The sequence below is a fragment of the Myotis brandtii genome, unplaced genomic scaffold, assembly GCF_000412655.1.
Source record: "Myotis brandtii unplaced genomic scaffold, ASM41265v1 scaffold482, whole genome shotgun sequence".
Taxonomy (NCBI): Eukaryota; Metazoa; Chordata; class Mammalia; order Chiroptera; family Vespertilionidae; genus Myotis; species Myotis brandtii.
In genome coordinates this window covers 425,834-442,310 of record NW_005368420.1, presented here as the reverse complement: position 1 = coordinate 442,310, position 16,477 = coordinate 425,834, and the positions used below count along the sequence as shown (strand labels likewise).

Here is a 16,477-nt window from a genome sequence, read left to right as displayed (position 1 = left end):
CCACGGGCCCTGCTCTGTGTGTGATGGGGTAGAGCCATAACCTCCCCATTGGCCCTGCCCCGAGTGTGACAGTGGTGGCGCCCCAACCCCCCTGATGGGCCCTGCTCTGTGCGTGACAGGGGGCAGCGCCCAACCCCCTGATTGGCCCTGCTCTGTGCGTGACAGGGGGCAGCGCCCAACCCCCTGATTGGCCCTGCTCTGTGCGTGACAGGGGGCAGCGCCCAACCCCCTGATTGGCCCTGCTCTGTGCGTGACAGGGGGCAGCGCCCAACCCCCTGATTGGCCCTGCTCTGTGCGTGACAGGGGGCAGCGCCCAACCCCCTGATTGGCCCTGCTCTGTGCGTGACAGGGGGTGGCGCCGCAACCTCCCCATCGACCCTGCCTTGAGTGTGACAGGGGGCGGTGCCCCAACCCCCCAATCGGCCCTACCCTGAGCGTGACTGAGGGTGGCATTGCAACCTCCCGATCCGCCCTGCTCTGTGCATGACGGGGCGGCGCCCCAACTCCCCAATCGGCCCTGCTCTGAGCCTGACCAGGGGCTGCACTTAGGGATTGGGCCTGCCCTCTGCCACCCGGGAGCAGGCCTAAGCCAGCAGGTCGTTATCTCCCGAGGGGTCCCAGACTGCGAGAGGGCACAGGCCGGGCTGGGGGATCCCCCTCCCCCCGCCCCCCGAGTGCACAAATTTTTGTGCACCGGGCCTCTAGTATATATATATTCTCAATATATATTTCTCTCTCTCTCGCTCTGTCTCTCTCTTTCTCTCTTTCTACACACACACACACGGATGGGCAAAAGTAGGTTTACAGTTGTTAGTATGCAAAAGTTTATTCTTTTATTATTTATTGATTATATTATGTATTTGCATTATTATTTCTTGTTTTTTTGTATCCTTACTTCTGATAGTGGTGGCTGGTAATTTAACCTACTTTTGCCCACCCTTTGTGTGTGTGTGTGTGTGTGTGTGTGTGTGTAGATAGATAGTCTACTGTTGGACATTTGAGTTATTTCCAGGTTTTGGTAATTAAGAAAAGGGCTGCTATGAATGCTCTTGTGTATTATCTTTTGAAGAATGTTTTGCTGAACTAATTTCTCTTACCTCTTATATATCTAGGATTGGATTGCTGGTTCATGGAGGTATTCATCTGTTTGGCTTTAGTGGGTACTGCTAAGAGTTTTCCAAAGTGGTTATTCTGGTTGATACTTCCACTAGTAGTGTTTGAGGGTTAACTTACCCTGCTTCCACATCAACTCTCGTCTATCTTTCTATTTATTTTAGTCATTCTGGATAGATTATAGTGATATTACAATGTCATTTTACTTTGCCTTTCCCTAATGAACTTTAGCACTTTAAAGATGTTTAGTGGCCATTTAGATTTCCTCTTTTGTGAAGTACCTATTCTTTTGCTAGTTTTTCTGTTGAGTTATATCTTTCTTATAGATGTATGAGTTCTTTATATATTCTTGATACGAGTCCTTTGTCAAACATATATATTACAAAGATCTTTCTCTTCATAGTTTCCTTGTTTGCTGTTGTACTGAACATTGGATTTTTACTGCAAGGTTAATGGAACTGCTTAATTGCTACTTGCAAAATGGGGGGTCTGAACTGCTTTTGATCGGTGTTGGGGACGGTTCCTCCATTGTGAAGGTGAATTGGACACTGGTAAGGTGTACCTTACTGTGTTCCTGTCAAGAACCTATCTCCTCCCAAACAGTTTGGAGATTGATCTTTTTCTTTCTTGGCTTTCAGGTCGTGGATTCACAGATAAAGTAGATCGACTAAAACTGGCAGAAATTGTGAAGCAAGTGATAGAGGAACAAACCACGTCCCATGAATCCCAATAATGACAGCTTCAGACTTTGTTTTTTTATAATCTGAAAAACTATTCTTTAATGTATAAAGTAATTTTTATGTAAATTAATAAATCATTTCATTTTCACATTGCTTAAAGATGCTGTATAGATTTAGATAATGGTATTTACTAATAGTATAGTTCATTTGTTTGTTTTTAAGAAAAGCTTAGCTCCTAGAAATATACATTATTTTAGGACTCCTTAGTCATGTTTGTAAGATGACAGATATTATATCAAGCAAGATTGTTTTATTTGTAATAAAGTATATAAAAACCACTTGTCAGCGGTAGACAAAGGACCAACTATACTGATCTTTCTGCTTAGTAAACAGTTAAATCAAATACTGTGGAATTTGGTTTTAATTGCCCTGTGTATTTACTCTCTGCACTATTGGTAGATTAGCCTTGATGCCAAGAAATGTTTGTGGATCCATGTTGCAGACTGTCTGCTGAAATTCACAAGATGTTGGCTCCCATGATGGGAGAGGCAGGGAGCTGAGCCTTCATTTTTGTTGTCCCTAATTCCTAAGAGAAAAGTGGTAACACTTTTTTTTTTATTGGCCATATTTGTTAAAAGGAATTGGTGTGATTCTTAAATCTAATGGATTATCTTTTGAGTTTATTCTTTTTATGTTTAATCAAAATTTCAGTTTCCCTTCCCCTGAGACCCTACTTTTCCTCTCTCCTTCCTGGCAGCCCTCACCAGCTCCATTGCTTCCTATGTCCTTTCCCTGTTCTTCTGGCCCACTTAGGGGGTGGTTTTTCCGAGAAAGTAACATTTTATGAAAAGTGGACTTTTGGATTAGCATCTAATAGGGTCCAGGTTGTTTTTCCTCTTAAAGTTGCCCTTTTTTTCTGTAATGTTTCTGCCTAGGTTTCATGTCGGCATCCTCTGGGCTGCATTTATTTTGTTCTGCCACCTTCATTATCGGGAAGCATGCTTCTGGCCAAGTTCAGCTGTTTGAATGGAAATCAAGGCTGGATGCTTTTCTGTTTTTTTTGTGTGTGTGTGTTTTTAAAAATATATTTTATTGATTTTTTACAGAGAGGAAGGGAGAGCGATAGAGAGTTAGAAACATTGATGAGCGAGAAACATTGACCAGCCGCCTCCTGCACAACCCCTACTGAGGATGTGCCCACAGCCAAGGTACATGGCCTTGACCGGAATCGAACCTGGGACCCTTCAGTCCGCAGGCCGACGCTCTATCCACTGAGCCAAACTGGTTAGGGCTATTTTTTGTTGTACAAATGGACTTCCATAACAAATCATGTTTAAAAAAATTTTTTTTAGAAGTTAGGCTGTGTTCCTAAGAAGAGCTAATAGACAAACTCCAATTCTCAGAGCAGAGGGAAAGGATCGGTAGGCTCAGATATTTAGTTTTATTCTGTCACATTCTCTTCAATCAAAATCTACCCCACAGAGCTAACTCATTTTGCTGAGAATGTCATCTAGGTGACATTTGGTTAGTATGGCCTATATATGTATGTAACTGTGCAAATATATTATAATAATACAAAGTATCTTTTAAGAATTACCTTTTTACATTGGTTCCCTTTTATTTTGGAGAATTTATAGTTCAGGTATTTTTTTTAGGTAAGACTCACTAATATTAGGTGAATGGATACCCTGTAAGGAGTATTCAGTACTTTTAAACATGGCAAAATTTAAGAATTAGGCAGCAGGGAAATGTTTTATTTGCTGACCATAAAACTTAGCTAAAAGTTGAATTAAGGGTTGAATTATATTCTATTTTTCAGTGAAATGCAGTCTTACAAATCACTTCTTGTAATCAGGAAAAACTGCACTTGTTTCTTGAACAACTACCTGTTGTTTTTCTTATCTTAGGGCACAGGTTCAGTATTCACTAGGGATACTTTGTTACTCTTCTTTTTCTTCAGAATAACTTTCTAGCATGCCCAGTCTACCATGAACTTCTCAAATTTGTTGTTTATGTGTCTTCTAATGGCTCAGGATGATTTTTTTCCCCTTCAGGGTGTGGTGAATTTTGGGCATGATCTAAAAGGGTATCCCAAATGATGCGTTCTGTTTACTTTGAGCAGCAGTTGCCCATGTATCAGTTGTTTCAGGGTGAATTAATCTGGCCCCCAAATGTGCACTGTCTCCAGACATGTCCAGATGGGCCCCAAGCTGGAAGTTTGTGAATACCCTGTGGATGCGAAGGCTGTCGTAACTCAACAGTGGGTCCTACCCTGGACAGAGCTCCACTGTTTGGTGTTCAAAGTTTTCTCTGTGGAGAGAGTTTGTAGGCCAGTAGCAAATACTGCCGTAACATACCAGTCACTTTCACTGATAAAGCAAAATTTGTAACTGAAAGTGAGACAAAAATTGTCCTTGTCTCTTCTGGCTTATCTCTCTGATGCCCCTAAACCTACAGAAAGTTCATATTGTCAGAACAGTTTTTGTAGGCAGAAGGTTAGAGTCTCTAGTTTTGCCACATGATTTGCTAACCTCTGCTTACTAAAACCATTACTTATCACTCAAATACCTCTAGACATTACCATAGTTATAACTCTGCTTGATGTAAAACAACTTGTATATCTGCCTGGCTAACATATTGTATAAGCATAGGAGAATATCTGCCAGAAATTTATTGTTTGAAACATAGGAGGAACTTCCTCTTAAACAGTTTCGTTATTGTATTTATTTGAGAAAGAACAAGTTGAAGAAATTATTAGTTAAAGAAGAAGTCAAATGATTTAAATCAGACCTTGTGTATGAATGCTTACGTGTGTGTTATTTATTGAAGAAAATGTGTTTCAATTTGGGAACTGGAAAATTGGATATTTAATTTTAATTATATTTTTATTTATTTAAAAAGTAGAGGTTTTCTTTCATTATTGATTTAATTCTTTCATCCCATAAAATGACTTAACCTAATTTGCCCTGCCTGTTTTGGTTAAGACACAGGGAAGCACCTTAAATCTGATAATTTCTAAATTACATAATTTTAAGAGGCTTTCTTTCCACTTATATTAACTACAAAGAAAAAAGAAATCCAGCTAGAAATCATTTCACCTTTTTGCTGTAAAATTTTAAAATAGGTATTTTATCATCTATATGAGGACTTAAATATTAATTGGGGATAGTTGATGAGTTGATCTGCTCATGCTCATATTTGAGATCTTGTGGTATCATATCATTCTGAGATAGGGTAGTTTCCCATTTTTTTTGTGTGTTAAACTTGTACTCAACCCTAATTTTATATTGTAAATATTTGACTTAATATAAATTATTTTTATGCAAAGTAAAGGATCTAGAGTTTTATTTAACTTCATCTTAGTATGCACAGGAAAATAACTAGACAAGGGTTGTGGATAGGGCTTTTCCCTGCCTTTTTACCTTTTAAATTTGTACGGTTGAATACACCAGGATATTAAGATAAAACCTGTGGACTTGTACAGAGATTAGAGTTTAATTTTAGTTACAAAAGTGAAGAAATCTTTTCAAAGGTCTTATAGAGTTCACTTTTATTTTCTTGATGAAATGGTATCTAGGTAGTTGGTTAATAATCAGCTTGTTTTTATGTTGGGACAGTTGAGAAGAAATGAACTTTGATCCTAGTCACTTAAACTACCTCCATGGTGAAACTGAACTCATTTCATTTAATACTTAATATGTCTCTATGTTAGGAAAACTTCTTAGAAGATAAAAATTATGTTTATATTTAGATATAAAATGTCTAACTTCATCTTTCATGAACAAAGGCTAATGAGGGAGAATTTGTGAATCTGCATGTGATTTTTTTTAATTAAAGGCAAAAAAATGATACTGACAATGAAGGGCTGGACTGAGAAAGAGTACCCTGTATTACAACAGAAATGAGGAAAAGAGGTAGTGGGCAACAGAGAACTTTGTCCTGCTCATAGATCCCCCAAGAATCCCTGTCCCCTTCCCCCCAACCTCCTGCCAGAATGTTGGGTTTCAAAGAATGAGCAGATTAACGGATATCAGGGAGTTCTGTGGCCTGGACTGAGGATAAGGATAATTTGTCAGAGTTAAAGTACTGGCTGAATCATTACAGACTTTCTACTTGGTATATGTCTCTGTGAGGATAAAGAGAACTTAGACAAGGAGCATTAAAGCTGTTGCTGTTTGAACGAAGTCATACAGTAAGGCAACAACCGAAGATCAAGAGGGAAGCAAGAGTATAAAGACAGCCTCAAATTTGTAAGACCAAGTTGGGAAGCAGTCACCCATAAGGGAGCCAGATTAGATCTCAGTCTCCAAGGTTCAGCATGCCAAGGAAAACTGCTGCTGATGGACACAGGCCCTGCATCATCAACTGATTCACTAAGGCCATGTCAGTGGCCACCTCTATGAGAGATTCTGCCTCTATACGGCCTTCTCTATGGAAAAACCAAGTGGCCTTAAAAAAGGGTAAGATCAAGTTTCAGACTTGGGCTCAGCAGAAGAGGGACTTAAGGCTGGGGCCAGTGCCAGGATCTTCATGTATCCGTTTGGGAATTGTGATACTATTGGTGGTTTTCCTGCCAAGTATGTACTGTGACCTGGGGTCAGTATATTATACTTTCTATGAAATAATTATTCCCAAGGGGCTGATACTTCAGGAAAGGGATGGCCAAGAGAAAAATACATCCTACATGATATTTATGCAGGGTCAGAAACAGGTGATTCACCTGAAAGTGAAGACAGACTATTTTATCAAGAACTTTCCAGTCTTCAGCTACCACAATGGCACCCTGGGACAAGAAATGCCTTTCATCTCACATGACTGTCACTATGAAGGCTACATAGAAGGACTCCCGGGTTCTTTTGTTTCTGTCAACACCTGTTCAGGCCTCAGGGGCATCCTGATTAAGGAGGGGAAATCCTATGGCATTGAGCCCATGGACTCTTCAAAACGGTTTGAACATGTGTTGTACACCATGGCCCATCAAGCTCCAGTCTCCTGCAGTGTCACTTCCAAAGACAGCACAGTGGTGTCCACCAGCCGACAACAAGGGAGCAGGAAGCCTGGCGGTCTACAGGAGCTGTCCTACTTGTGGTCACTCACCAAGTATGTGGAGATGTTTGTTGTGGTCAACAACCAGCGGTTCCAAATGTGGGGCAGTAACGTCAATGAGACGGTCCAGAGAGTGATGCACATCATTGCCCTGGCCAACAGCTTCACTAGGGGAATAAACACAGAGGTGGTGCTGGCTGGAATGGAGATTTGGACCGAGGGGGACCTCATAGAGGTCCCAGTGGACCTGCAAGTTACACTCGGGAATTTCAACAGCTGGAGACAAGAGAAGCTCCTCCATCGTGTGAAGCATGATGTTGCCCACATGATTGTCGGACAGCATCCTGCACAGGGTATGGGACAGGCATTTCTCAATGGTGCCTGTTCAAGTGGTTTTGCAGCAGCTGTTGAATCCTTCCATCATGAAGATGTCCTGCTGTTTGCAGCGCTCATGGTCCATGAGCTTGGGCACAACTTGGGTATTCGGCACGACCACTCAGCCTGCATTTGTAGAGACAAACCCCTCTGCCTCATGCAGGACAATATCACTAAAGAAAGTGGCTTCAGCAACTGTAGCTCTGACGACTTCTACCAGTTCCTCCAGGAACACAGAGGGGCCTGCCTATTTAACAACCCTCAGCGGCACAAAGGCCGCTTGCGGAGGGGTTCCTACTGTGGAAATGGTGTGGTGGAGGGTGAGGAGCAGTGTGACTGTGGTTCTGCCTGTTACACTGACCCGTGCTGTGACCAAACATGTAGGCTGAAGGGGAGTGCAGAATGTAGTGATGGACTCTGCTGTTTTGGTTGCCGATTGAAGAATAAGGGATTCATGTGCCGTTCTGCTTTGGGAGAGTGTGACCTCCCAGAGTATTGTGATGGTACCTCTGCAGAGTGCCCCACAGACACCTATAAGCAAGATGGGACGTCGTGCGGTAGACTGCACTACGGGTCTGTGTGTCTGTGTAGGAACCCTGATAATCAGTGCATGGCTATGTATGGGGACACTGCACGGTCAGCCCCAGAAAATTTCTACATTTCAATGAACAGCAAAGGGGACCGGTTTGGAAACTGTGGCCATCCCACCTCAGCAATGTCAAGATATGTTAAGTGTTTTGATGATAATGTATTTTGTGGGAAAATTATATGTACAAATATTAGACGGGTCCCATCCATCAAACCCCATCACACACTGATCCAGATTCCTTATGAAGGTGACTTCTGCTGGAGCTTGGATGTCTATAACATTACTGATGTCCCTGATGAGGGAGATGTGCACTCTGGCACTGCTTGTGCCCCAAACAAAGTCTGCATGAATTACTCCTGCACTGACCGTGCTGTGCTCAACTATGACTGCAGACCAGCAGAAATGTGCAATGGGAGAGGAGTCTGTAACAATGTAAGGCACTGCCACTGTGAGGCTGGCTATGCACCCCCCGACTGCAGAACTCCAGGAAATGGGGGGAGTGTGGACAGTGGTTACCCTGCTAAACCAACTGATGAAAATCTAAGTGCAGGTGAAGGTGGCAGTCCTGCTAAACTTAAGACTGAATTTCAAAATCTTGGTTTTATAGTTTTCATACTCCCTGCATTTCTTTTACTATTATTGATATTATTAATATGTTGCATTAGTCTTAATGCTGGAATTGAGTCAGTAGATACCCCAGGGGCCTCCACAACATTGAGTTCAGAGCGTACCATTACTGAATCAGAGGAGGAAATCAGAGAGGAGGACCTCCCACCAGAAGAAGCCTCCCCACCAGTGGAGCCCCCGCCACCGGAGGCGCCACCACCCCCGGAGGCGCCACCGCCACCGGAGGTGCCACCACCACCGGAGGCGCCACCCCCACCACCGGAGGCGCCTCCCCCACCGGAGGCGCCTCCCCCACCTGAGGCGCCTCCCCCACCAGAGAAGCCCCCTCCACCAGAGTCATAAGTGATGGTAGCAATTGAAGCACAGAAATAACCAAAGGGAGAAGAGTAGTTGAGGAAGAAGCCAAAGAATATCAAATACCTCAAGTACTGAGTAGGAATGGAAGGCTTAGAAAGGCAAAGAGAAAAGTGAGAATTGATGGCTCTAGTAGTGCTGATGGGACTGTATAATCTACAGAAATACTATGTAGGAAGAGAACTCCTGCTTTCAATATTTACTTAGTAATTTGATTATATATTCATATATGAAATCGTACATGAAATATTCTGTATTTTTGCTTTTCCCCATTTCATGAAACTAAGTTTTTCTCATGGATCATTGCTAGTTGTTTCATTTAGGCCACTTTTTGACCTGAAATTTTTTTCACGGCGTACCATCTTCCATCTACATTGTTTGACATAATGTATTATCTGTACCTATATTACTATAGGTACAGATAATACCATCTTCCATCTACATTGTTTGACATAATGTATTATCTGTACCTATATTACTGGATTATTCAAACCAGTGACAACAATGCATTATTTTAGGAACATTATCTATTGAGTACTTTGATTTGCCCTAACCGTTTCTATTCCTGAAAGAGATAATTTAAAATAAAGAAATAAGTAAATAAATACAAGGTTATTTGCAGATTAAGCATCATTTCAGACTCCATGCAGCCTAGTACTTGGGGTTTCTTTAATTTGGGCTTTCTGGAAGGGGTTATATCTGATCCAGGGTGGTCTGATCACCCTGGGTCTGGGATAATTGAGGTAAGTGCTGAGATCATATTTGAGGTATTTGTTTTTTCCTTAAATTCTATATTGAAGTTGATATTTTGTCTATTAACAACTCATAGGAATGTTTCCGTGTGGTAGTTATTTTCGTGTGGTAGTTATTTGCTAAGACAGCACAAAGTATATGCAATAATATTACCCATCATGGGCAAGACACTATGCTAGATAGACACTTTGCATTTGTTGTCTTAATAAATCCTCTCATTCACCCTATGAGGCCTTCATCTTGTACACAAGGAAACAGAGACCAAAGAGCTAGTACGGGGTGGGGCCTGCATCCCACCCCAGGTATGACTGAAAGTACGTTCTTCACTGTCTCATGAGCTTTTGCTTCAGTAAAGAAAAAAAGAAAGTGACCAGGGAGACATTTGATATGTTTTTGCTTGCCCAGAACATGGCTTCTTATTTGGTGACACTAATGAAACAAAAGCCACACTGTGTAGTCATTATCAATGAAAGTGTCCTTTCCCTATTACATTCTGACATCATGGCACAGCAGATTTGTATCTTGTTCAGCTCTGAGGGCCCCGCTCATTGTAAGTGCTCAGTAAATGTTGACTAAGTGAAGGATTTAACCAGAGCCAACCATAGGATAGGAAAGTAACCACTTTGGATGCCACTTGCTAGGTCTAGACATGACACAGCCAAAACCTTGCTCAGGTGCAGTGTTGCTACAGGTTGAGTTTCAGAGAAGTTCCTTAGCATCAGCCCCTGATGATCCATATGCTGAGTCCCTCTTCTAACTGCCCACCCTATGTGAGCAGATAAGAGCAAACAAAAGAATAAAACCTGGTTTCTGCTTTTAAGAAGCTTATGTTAGTTATTTTGGTGTAACAATCCTAAACTTCAGAGCAAAATCCAAAATCAAGCCTTCAGTTATATAAGTTTTCAAGTCACAAGATCTGCTGGTAACCAAATCTCAGAATGTTGTATGCCAGAGATCAAGATTCATGGGGAAAACACGCTATTGGTCGTCACCCAAGAGCTCCAAGAACAAGGATAAAACGGGGTAACTGAGTGCCTCCAAATATAAACTTGTCATTAGAGACTTGGAAAAGGTGTGGAGGATTTCTGCTGAGAAGCACTTCAGTGAACAGAAGGGGTAGCCTTCCTGACTATGCACATGCTGATGGTGAGTATACTAAAAGATAATAAACATCACGTATTTTCAAAACTTAACAAATATAAGGGAATCATGATTTAGGTACAGGGTAATCATTCTTATCTAATTTAATGGCATGTGTTAAGGACCAAAAGTCAGGTAGATATTTGGGATTTCATCAGTAAGACCTATTTAGGATTTCACAATATTTGACAAAAATTTAGCAAATATAGAAATTGTATAGACTATTTTTAATTTTTCATTGCGGTTCTTATGACTAACCCTCAGGTGTACAAGACCAGTCTAAAAGCAGGAAACAGCTCTTTGAATGAAGTCCTTTGAAAAAGTGACAAAATTGGACATATTTATATATTGCAAGGTGAATCTTAAAATGTGTGAAATCCCCAAACTCCAGGGATTGACAGTTGAAGCTCTTTAGGATAGACTATACCAGGGAAGTGACTATTTTTTGTTATTGTTAATCCTCACCCGAGTATATTTTTCCATTGATCTTTTTAAAAAAATATATATTTTATTGATTTTTTTACAGAGAGGACGGGAGAGGGATAGAGAAACATCCATCAGCTGCGTCCTGCACACCTTCTACTGGAAATGTGCCTGCAACCAAGGTACATGCCCTTGACCAAAATTGAACCTGGGACCTTTCAGTCCGTAGGCCGATGCTCTATCCACTGAGCCAAACCAGTTAGGGCTCCATTGATCTTTTAGAGAGAGCGGAAGAAAGAGGGAAAGAAGAGAGAAACATTGATGTGAGAGAAACACATTGATTGGTTGCCTCCTGCACATTCCCCGACCAGGGCCTGGCCCCGACCAGGGCATGAGCCTGCAACCAAGATATGTGCCCTCGACTGGAAACAAACCTGGGACCCTTTGGTCTGTAGGTCAATGCTCTATCCACTGAGCCAAAACAGCTAGGGCGAGAAGTAACCAATTTTTAAGTGGGCAGGAGAGAAGGTAGGATAATTGGGTCTGGAAGTGCCAGGTCCGCAGTTCAGTGTTCTGTATTATGTGTAACTGCTTCTATGCAGTGTGGACTCTTTCACCTGATTCCTCTCCCCATTATGTCTGGGTGATTCTGAGGGATGCTAGCTTACAGGTTCCAATAATCTGTGTTGCTAGTCTCTCAAGTCCCAGCCAGTTGCTGCCCCAGGAGACTCTGACAGTGACTGCTTGCTGTCCTTAATCTGCCTTCCGTGGGTGGCTACTGTCCTCTCTGTGCTTGCTCAGGCCATGAAAACCCAGACCCTTCCCTTATTCTCCAAAGTATAGCTAAGTCCAGGCTCTAGATTTTTATCCAGATTTGTGGAAACAAAGGAAAATTACAAAGTTTAAAAGAACAAATTTGATGTTGCCAATATTGTTCCTGAAGTCCAGAAGTCATGGCCCTCCCTGGGAGACTTGTACAGGTCCCTTTTCTTTGGATGTCCCCACCTGACATCTTTTCTTGTCCCTGTAGGACATGCTTTTAGTATTGTTCTTATAACTTGCAATCAAACTCTACTCTCTTCTCTAGGGCTCAATGGAAGGAAAAATAAAATACGTTAAACAGGGATGACATTATCAATGTCAGAGGGACGCTAAAGTTTTACATTACAAAGTTGCAAAACTTTTTGAAAACATACATAATTTTTTTTAAACTTCTGGTGTTTATGAACTTAATATCAAAGATAGAATTTTGGTGCTTCCATTGGGCAAATATGTTCACTGACATGTTTTTTCAAAAGCAAAAGCAGACTTCTACCAAGAATGTTTGCAAAATGCTGATGCTTTAAAATTAATACTCCCCTTGCTTCTGGACATTAAGCTTTACATATTTAAAAATGTTTTTCATTGATTTTTGGAGATAAAGGAACAGAGAGAGAGAAACATCATTGTGAGAATGTAACATCGATTCAATGCCTCCTACTGGGGATTTAGCCCGAAACTAGCCTGGCATGTTCCCTGAACGGGCATCAAACTGGCAACCTTTTGGTGCATGGGATGATGCCCAACCAACTGAGCCACACCAGCCAGGGTAAGCTTAACATTTTTAGAAATATGGAAGAATTTTTGAAAAATTCCAATATCACCTTTCATATTTAATAAAATTATGGAAGTCTTGCATGAGGTTATGAAGTTTTTGAATCAATTTGTGTACAACAAGGCCACAGTGGCTCTTCTCAGTTAGAAAATATTAAATTATTTAAGAAGAGAACATCAGAGATGGAATCATGGCTGATAAAGTGTTTGCAACCTCATGCTTGGTTCATTTAACTGGGCTCTCTAAGGTTCTTACTTTCAGATCAGTCTCTCTGTCTTTCCCCTTTCCATTTCTCTCTCTCTAAAAATCAATAGAAAAATCTTTTTTAAAAAGTGGAAAGACAGAATGAGAGAAAATATTTGCAAATCATATCTGATAGAGACCAGTACCCAGGAAATATTTTTTAAAAATATATTTTATTGATTTTTTACAGAGAGGAAGGGAGAGGGATAGAGAGTTAGAAACATCAATGAGAGAGAAACATCGATCAGCTGCCTCCTGCACACTCCCTACTGGGGATGTGCCCGCAACCAAGGTACATGCCCTTGACCAGAATCGAACCTGGGACCCTTGAGTCCGCAGGCCGATGCTCTATCAACTGAACCAAACTGGTTAGGGCCCCAGGAAATATTAATGAGTCTTACAATTAAGAAAAGGACACCCAATTTTATAAGGGAAAAGATGTAAATAGACATTTCTACAAAGAAGATAGTGACCAAAAAGAATATGAAAAGGTGTGTAACATTGTTAATTATTAAGGAATTGCAGATCAAAACTACGAGCTATCATTTCACATCCACTAGAATGGCTATAATTTAAAAAGTAGAAAATAACAAATATCAGTGATAGGAGGAGGAATTGGAAGCCGCATTCATTGCTGGCAGAAATGTGAAATTGTGTAGCTGCTTGGGAAATTCCTCCAGAGGATAAACAGAGTTCTCACATGACCAAACAATTCCACTCCTAAGTATCTACCTAAGACAAATGCAAACATATGTCCATGCAAAAATTTGTACTCAAATGTCCATAGCAGTATTATTCACAGTAGTCCCAAAGTAGTAACAACCAAAATGTTCATCAACAGATGTATCTAAAAGTAAAATGTGGTATATCCACACGAAAAGAACATTATTTGGCCAAAAGAAAGGGAATTTTGATGCAATTTTCCTCATGGCTAATCCTTGGAAACGTTATGCTAGGTGAAATAAGCCAGCCACAGAAGATTCCCACATGTAGGATTTCACTGCTATGAAGTGTCTAGAATTGACAAAATCATTGAGTAGAGTAGTGGTAGCCATGAGCTGTGGGGAGGGGAAGATGGGGAGTGACTAATAATAGATACTAATGTTTTGCTTAGGGGTGAGAAAATGTTTTAAAATTGATTTTGTGACACGTATAATTTTCTAAGCACACTACAATCTTCTGGTGTGTACACTTTAAAGGGTGAATATTATGGTATGTCAATTATATCTTCATAAAGGTATGATTAAAAAAGCAAATAAAATTTAAAAATTCTGTGATGCATGTTTAGGAAGCAAATTGAGAAAGAAAAGTCACAAAGTAGTTACCATAAAAGACAGAGGCAGGATTATCTCTGAAGCAGGAGGACATGTGATTGGCAATGGCACATGGGTGACTTCGAGCTAAAACTGTTGATTACTTGATCAGAGTTGGACTTATGTAGCTTTCTCTTCTCTTCTCTTCTCTTCTCTCTCTCTCTCTCTCTCTCTCTCTCTCTCTCTCTCTCTCTCTCTCATATTCATAATATAAAATTAACCCTCTTTACTATTTCTAAGTGTATAGTTCAGTGGCATTAAGTACATTTACATGGTTGTGCAACTATCACCACCATCCACTTCCAGAATGTTTTCATAATCTCAAACTGAAACTGTCTTCATGAACCAGTTTTATTACTCTTTCCCCAGCTTCTGTAACCTCCACTTCTTCACTTTCTGTTTCTACCAACTTGACTTCTCAAGGAACATCATATAAATTAAGTCATAATACATGTGTCCTTTCTTTTTTCTTTTAAAAAATGTATTTTTATTGATTTCAGAGAGGAAGGGAGATGGAGAGATAGAAACATCAATGATGAGAGAGAATCATTGATCGGCTGCCTCCTGCCCACCCCACACCGGGGACCAAGACCACAACCTGGGAATGTGCCCTTGACCAGAATCGAACCCGGGACCCTTCAGTCTGCAGGCAGATGCTCTATCCACTGAGCAAAACCGGCTAGGACACATGTATCCTCTGTGCTGAATTGTTCACTCTTAAATAATTTACTGAAAATATATTTATGTTTTATTCACATTTTGTGACTGTACTATGATTCAAAATTTAAATTTCAGAAAAGAAAAAAGTAGTGGTGCAAATTGGAACAGAATGCATATATATATTTCCAGTTTCAGTATGAAACAGAGAGGAGATACTGGATGTCAACTGGAGAGTGATGTGGGCTAAGAGTGATGGTTTGATAAAGATGAAACATTATAGCATATAATGAGATTAGGTCCAATGGATAAACAGATGTTTCAGATATAAAACACAAAAGGGACAGTTGGAATAGTTAAGTCCATGAGAAACTGTTAAGGGAAGTAGACCCCACACACAAGCAGCAAATTGGCCTTAGATTGGAGTATGGACAATTCATCTACCAGAGTCAGAGGAAAATTTAGATACAGGCGACTCAAGTGGTGTCTCCATGTGAAAGTACATTTGATTGCTTTTATTTTTCTCAATAAAATATGAGGCACGAAGACATTAGGAAAGTGAACTGACCAGCAAAATGTAGGAAGAGGGAGGTACATTTTGAGGTCATGAATGTGCCATTCATCAGCATAATTGTGGGTTTTTCTAGAGACACTTTGACTCTTTCAGGACAGACATGAAGTGAGCACAAACAAATAACATACAACAGATGATACATCAGAGCACCAGATGATACATCATAGCATCATTACCTGAGAGTCATTTATTCATTCAATAAGTAATTGTAGTTAATTTTAAAAAGTAGAAATTAAAAAAAAACATTTTTTAAAAAATGTTTTTACAAAGAGATAAGGGAGAGATAGAACATCTATGAGAGGGAAAAATCAACATGGATGGGCTCATGCACGACGCGGGCTGCGCATCGTGCTTGAAACTAGGGCATGTGTCCTGATCCTGAATCCAATCAGCAACTCCTGGTGCATAGGTTGACACTCAACCAATGAGCGACCCTGGCCTGGCTAGTTCTTCTATTCTTAAACTTGGAAGTACTAGTATAAGGATGAAAACAGAAGTGGGCATTGAACAAATGTAGGTCATTTTCAAACACAGGGGAGACTTTGTGATACCTGGTCTTCAATTGGCATTATTATAGGGTACTGATATGTCCGGGCCATCCAGAGAAGGGTGTGTGCCTGGAGTTACCAGCCAATGTGCCCATGAAAATCACACATAAGAGAAGGCTACTCTGTTGGCCTCTCCCAACACATTTTTCGACAGTGTTATAAATAGAACTTGAGAGACTGAATTTTGATTATGTTAAAAAAAAATTGGAGTATTGTCCCTTGCCCCATGATCATCAACCCATTTAGGTCTACCCCAGTGATGGCGAACCTTTTGAGCTCGGCGTGTCAGCATTTTGAAAAACCTTAACTTAACTCTGGTGCCGTGTCACATATAGAAATTTTTTGATATTTGCAACCATAGTAAAACAAAGACTTATATTTTTGATATTTATTTTATATATTTAAATGCCATTTAACAAAGAAAAATCAACCAAAAAAAATGAGTTCG

General features: G+C 40.6%; 2 protein-coding genes across 4 annotated transcripts in view; both read left to right on the top strand.

Moving 5' to 3' along the window:
- MAPKAPK5 (mitogen-activated protein kinase-activated protein kinase 5) overlaps window positions 1–2,196 on the top strand; it is a 25,930-nt gene extending 23,734 nt beyond the window's left edge. For all 3 annotated transcript variants that reach the window (XM_005876224.2, XM_005876225.2, XM_014547710.1), the window contains one exon: window positions 1,752–2,196. In XM_005876224.2, coding sequence (XP_005876286.1) covers window positions 1,752–1,846 — 95 coding nt within the window. In that variant the 3' untranslated portion in view covers window positions 1,847–2,196. The remainder of the gene's footprint in view (window positions 1–1,751) is intronic.
- An 836-nt stretch (window positions 2,197–3,032) lies between these two features.
- Window positions 3,033–9,407, top strand: LOC106727808 (disintegrin and metalloproteinase domain-containing protein 1a-like). The gene has a single exon (XM_014547708.1). The coding sequence runs from the start codon at window positions 6,175–6,177 to the stop codon at window positions 8,770–8,772; it is 2,598 nt and encodes an 865-aa protein (XP_014403194.1). The 5' UTR covers window positions 3,033–6,174; the 3' UTR covers window positions 8,773–9,407.
- Window positions 9,408–16,477: the final 7,070 nt, after the last annotated feature.

Bases quoted from the DNA above. Each gene is read 5' to 3' on its own strand.
- LOC106727808 (XM_014547708.1), top strand. From the start codon at position 6,175: ATGTCAGTGGCCACCTCTATGAGAGATTCTGCCTCTATACGGCCTTCT.